The 6,000-nt window shown below is 40.6% G+C and overlaps 1 protein-coding gene across 2 annotated transcripts in view; it reads left to right on the forward strand.

Annotated features, from left to right (window-relative positions):
- Positions 1–4,858, forward strand: part of LOC133635212 (phosphatase and actin regulator 1-like) — a 50,463-nt gene extending 45,605 nt beyond the window's left edge. The window contains exon 13 of one of the 2 annotated variants that reach the window (XM_062028133.1): positions 4,291–4,858. In XM_062028133.1, the coding sequence (XP_061884117.1) occupies positions 4,291–4,306 (16 nt within the window). In that variant the 3' untranslated portion in view covers positions 4,307–4,858. The remainder of the gene's footprint in view (positions 1–4,290) is intronic. The other variant, XM_062028132.1, reaches the window with a different exon arrangement.
- The last annotated feature ends 1,142 nt before the right edge of the window (positions 4,859–6,000 follow it).

A 6,000-nucleotide genomic window follows, 5' to 3' on the forward strand; every position in this document is an offset into this window, starting at 1 on the left:
TTTTATAGTCTTTGGTATGACTCGGTATGAACTCACTACCTACCGATCTCAGGGCGGACACTCTAACCACTAGGCCACTGAGTAGTAGAAAGCATAAGAACAAGTATATATATTTGATTATTTACATTTGATTATTTACGATCCGGGGAGGTGGGATGTGGTGGGGGGAGGGTGTTAGTCTAGGGTTGTAGTTGCCTGGAGGTGTTCTTTTAGTGTGGTTTTGAAGGAGGATAGAGATGCACTTTCTTTTACACCTGTTGGGAGTGCCTTCCATATTGATATGGCATAGAAGGAGAATGAGTTAAGACCTTTGTTAGGTCGGAATCTGGGTTTAAAGTGGTTTGTGGAGCTCCCTCTGGGTGGGGAGCAGGAGGTGGGGGGGAGTATGGGCCTGTGCTCGGAGTAGATTTGGGTGAGTGTTAGGGTGCGTAGTTCTTACTCTCACCGTCTTGGCTCCAACCAGCTTCTTTCAGTGGCATGAGTAATCACGATGACCTTTCACTGATTGGAGTTGCAGGGGACTGCCAGAGATCCAGTCTGGCGGTATCCTGCCTAATGTGAATTCCCGAAACACAGATTTTCCGTGTTGACTTGTTGAAAATTATTAGAGCAGTCCAAACCGCCCACGTAATGTAAAATAATGCATGTGAATTGACTGAATTTCATAACAAATTCGCACTTTTTCATTTGTGTTTTATTTGTAACAATGTTTGTTTTACTTTATATTTGTCTTGTCTGTGTTCTTTTAGCCTTGTTTTCTGTGTTTACTAATTAGTGTATGTCTTAAAGCACAGCTCAATATTGACAACCATACATCATGAAGCATTTAATACAATGTCAATAAAGCTTTCTATTCTATTCTAACCTAATTCTAGATTGTGGCAGGCTTGATCTAATATGCAAAATAATTGTAAACTGTTGTTTGAGCGCAATAGGAAAAGCCCATGTGTTTAATGTGCCTTTTAATTTTAATTACAAACTTTAAAAATTGTTCTTTGGGTGCAATGAGAATCATAAGTTTTCTCATAAATGTTCTGTTAAAATGAAGCCAATAATGCATTTTTTTGTGGTCCCCTTTATTTTGAAAAGTATCAAAATGTATTGACATACATAGCAATATACATTTTGGTACCAAAACATTATAATGTAGTACAACTCTAGGTGGGATGTATGTGCAAACGTAACTATGTAGTCGCTTACATGCCTGAACGTAAACTATGAAGTGACGTAGCAAGTGGTGTCCCAATTCCTAGGGAAGATTACAAAGCTCTACCCCTTTTTACTTAATTTGGAGGGTGTAGTGGTAGTGGGTGAGGGCTAGTGAGTGTCAAAGTCTACCTACTTAAAGGCCTACTGAAATGATTTTTTTTAAAATTTAAACGGGAATAGCAGATCCATTCTATGTGTCATACTTGATCATTTCGCGATATTGCCATATTTTTGCTGAAAGGATTTAGTAGAGAAAATCGACGATAAAGTTCGCAACTTTTGCTCGCTGATAAAAAAAAAGCCTTGCCTGTACCGGAAGTAGCGTGATGTCACAGGAGCTCGTATTCCTCACAATTCCCCATTGTTTACAATGGAGCGAGAGAGATTCGGACCGAGAAAGTGATGATTACCCCATTAATTTGAGCGAGGATGAAAGATTCGTAGATGAGGAACGTTACAGTGAACGACTTGAGAGGCAGTGATGGACGTATCTTTTTTCGCTCTGACCGTAACTTAGGTACAAGCTGGCTCATTGGATTCCACACTCTCCTTTTTATATTGTGGATCACGGATTTGTATTTTAAACCACCTCGGATACTATATCCTCTTGAAAATGAGAGTCGAGAACGCGAAATGGACATTCAGTGCCTTTTATCTCCACGACAATACATCGGCGAAATGCTTTAGCTACGAGCTAACGTGATAGCATCGTGCTTTAACTGCATATAGAAACAAAAAAAATAAACCCCTGACTGGAAGGATAGATAGAAAATCAACAATACTATTAAACCGTGGACATGTAAATACACGGTTAATGCTTTCCAGGCTGGCGAAGGTTAACAATGCTGTGCTAACGACGCCATTGAAGCTAACTTAGCAACTTAGCAACCAGACCTCACAGAACTATGTACTCTCTCCTTTTTCTATTGTGAATCACGGATTTGTATTTTAAACCACCTCGGATACTATATCCTCTTGAAAATGAGAGTCGAGCACGCGAAATGGACATTTAAAGTGACTTATCTCCAAGACAATACATCGGTGACACACTTAGCTACTGAGCTAGCGCGATAGCATCGTTCTCAAATGAAGATAGAAACAAAATGAATAAACCCCTGACTGGAAGGATAGATAGAAAATCAACAATACTATTAAACCGTGGACATGTAAATACACGGTTAATGCTTTCCAGGCTGGCGAAGGTTAACAATGCTGTGCTAACGACGCCATTGAAGCTAACTTAGCAACCAGACCTCACAGAACTATGTACTCTCTCCTTTTTCTATTGTGAATCACGGATTTGTATTTTAAACCACCTCGGATACTATATCCTCTTGAAAATGAGAGTCGAGCACGCGAAATGGACATTTAAAGTGACTTTTATCTCCAAGACAATACATCGGTGACACACTTAGCTACTGAGCTAGCGCGATAGCATCGTTCTCAAATGAAGATAGAAACAAAATAAATAAACCCCTGACTGGAAGGATAGATAGAAAATCAACAGTACTATTAAACCGTGGACATGTAAATACACGGTTAATGATTTCCAGGCTGGCGAAGGTTAACAATGCTGTGCTAACGACGCCATTGAAGCTAACTTAGCAACCAGATCTCACAGAACTATGTACTCTCTCCTTTTTCTATTGTGAATCACGGATTTGTATTTTAAACCACCTCGGATACTATATCCTCTTGAAAATGAGAGTCGAGCACGCGAAATGGACATTTAAAGTGACTTTTATCTCCAAGACAATACATCGGTGACACCCTTAGCTACTGAGCTAGCGCGATAGCATCGTTCTCAAATGAAGATAGAAACAAAATAAATAAACCCCTGACTGAAAGGATAGATAGAAAATCAACAGTACTATTAAACCGTGGACATGTAAATACACGGTTAATGATTTCCAGGCTGGCGAAGGTTAACAATGCTGTGCTAACGACGCCATTGAAGCTAACTTAGCAACCAGACCTCACAGAACTATGTACTCTCTCCTTTTTCTATTGTGAATCACGGATTTGTATTTTAAACCACCTCGGATACTATATCCTCTTGAAAATGAGAGTCGAGCACGCGAAATGGACATTTAAAGTGACTTATCTCCAAGACAATACATCGGTGACACACTTAGCTACTGAGCTAGCGCGCAGCGTCGTTCTCAAATGAAGATAGAAACCCATCAACAGCCGTGCTCACCTGCATTCCAGCGATCAACGGCACGACGAAGGACTTCATCCGTGGGTTTGGCGGCAAGCATCGGCTGGCGTAGTAAGTAGTCCTTGTTGTGTTGCTGTAAGTATTGTAATGCCCCGCAGTGGAGAAGGAGTCACACAGACGAGGAAGCGCTGCTCAATCGCTTTATTAAAAAGCGGTAACTGGTTGTAGTTCAAAAAGTAACGCACACACATACACGAGCTGCTGTTAGCCAAAACTCACGCTCACACACACAAGTTCTCCGCCAACTCACTCGCGCATGCGCGTTCCCCAAACCCTTAAAGACAGTACACTAATGCAAATATCACAGATATTACAGTATTGTACTTAGCCGCTAAGACACCGATCGATCCCACCTACAACGTTCTTCTTTGCAGTCTCCATTGTTCATTAAACAAATTTCAAAAGATTCACCAACACAGATGTCCAGAATAATGTGGAATTTTGTCGAAGAAAACAAGAGGCTTTTCTATCGGGTCCGATGGGGTCCAACCACTTCCGTTGCTTTTGTGACGTCACGCGCATAAATCATATCCAAAGGAGTTTTTCAACCGGAAGTGTGGCGGGAATTTTAAAATTGCACTTTATAAGTTAACCCGGCCGTATTGGCATGTGTTGCAATGTTAAGATTTCATCATTGATATATAAACTATCAGACTGCGTGGTTGGTAGTAGTGGGTTTCAGTAGGCCTTTAAGTGTACTAACATATGTAATTTAAAATGTAGGCTAGGTCTGTCCTGGCACACATTTTATAGTTTCATGTGAATGGAGATGTCTTTGACAATATGTCTCTACGTCTCACTTTGTATTCATTTAATTTTTACAAATGTGTTACTGTATATGTCTCTAATTTCTTCTGCAGGTTCCATCGGCCATAAACTGAAGTGGGAGCTTGGTGGTATTTCTCCTCCCATACCAGTGAACAGGAGTGAACACCCATCGACTGCTCCATGCTGCCCTTATTCTGCGAAGCACCTCTCTGGTGGTCGCAGACAACTGGCAGGCTGCCGAAAGACGATACCCTTCTGGATTAGCATCTTTTTTCAGTAGAGTTTTTACATTTCTTCATATTTGAAAAAAAAAAAAAACTAAATTTTTTTTATGATTGTGAACTTTGCACTTTTCTTTATGAACATGTTATTTGAAGTCAATCTGCCAATTCTGATGAGTTTGAGGAGGAAGACTGGACTTAAAAACTGATTTTAGAAAATTGATACACTGTATCAATTATTTGTAAGGTCAAACTTAAGTATTTTAACTAAGACAGAGGTAAGTATTTTCTAAAAACAAAAAAACAAAAAAAAAAGTGTTACAATTGCACTATGTTGGCAATTGTCCCAGGGTAGTTGGACACAAAAGGTTGAATATAGTAAGACTCCACTTAACTATTGTTACCTTTATTAGGTACACATACTATTCATTAGATCAATGTTAGTGGGCCTATTACTGCTTCCAATTAATTTCAACTTTCACCACTTGCCCTGTTCTCCCAAAATCAATGTCTTCAAATGAATCAATGAACAGAGCAATAATCTCAGACTCTCCTTTATGTGTTTATTTATTCAAAATCACCTTCTTATCCAATTACCAAAGCAACTTGACTTGCTGCAGAAGTCGAATTTGAGTGCATTCTAGAATGCCTGCTGTTATGGTTCGCTGTGCCTATACAGCCATATTCACATGCAGGGATTATAACACTTAATCCATGTTTCATTTGATACACTTTATAGACACATAATTATGTCAATATGGAAAACCTACACTTTTGCTTATGATTTTGCCTTAAAGGGGTCGTATTATGATTTTTCTCTACATTTAAAACACTTCCTTGTGGTCTACATAACATGTCTGGTGGTGCATAGATTTTGTTTTACAGACCATCTTCAAGCCGCTTGCTTACCGTCTCTTCAGAATGCGCCGTTTTGTGGGCGATCTTATTTACGTGCCAAAGCCCTCCCCCAGGACAAGCCCCCTTTGACTGTGCCTCCACTCCGTCAGCAACGTTGTAGTTTTCTAGCACTTCCGTATCGAGTCTGTGTTAGTTATCTCCGAAGAAAAACTTGTAATGTTGCTTCTTGTCGACGCTCTTTATTTCTCCTGCAACTCACACACCAGCAGTAACTTTTCACTTTCACCCCCCGGAACTCTTTTCTCGATTTGTACACATGAACTTGGATCAATGCGCGCATACACACAACAGTCCCCTGAATACCACACTAAGCTACTTGCGTCTGCGTTTACTACTGTGGGTTTGTTTATATCATAGAATGCAAGTGTTTATGCTGTGGAGATTAGTTGTTTCACCTTGTCAAAAGCGCCGTCCCAGGTCCATACCGCGTCAGTTTTCAGCAGGTCGTTGAGCGGTTTTATCACATCTGACAGAGGGGCAGGTATCTACCCAAAATAATGAACCATACCCAGGAACCTACGGAGGCCTGGCATGTCATCTAGCGGTTGCAGCTCTGTGATGGCACTTTCTTTTGAGGGGTCGGGACGGACGCCTACTTCATCGATGAGGTGCCCCAGGTAGTTCAGCTGCTTTTGGCGCAGACAGCACTTTCTGTCGTTGAGC

This window comes from Entelurus aequoreus, linkage group LG19, assembly GCF_033978785.1.
Source record: "Entelurus aequoreus isolate RoL-2023_Sb linkage group LG19, RoL_Eaeq_v1.1, whole genome shotgun sequence".
NCBI lineage: Eukaryota > Metazoa > Chordata > Actinopteri > Syngnathiformes > Syngnathidae > Entelurus > Entelurus aequoreus.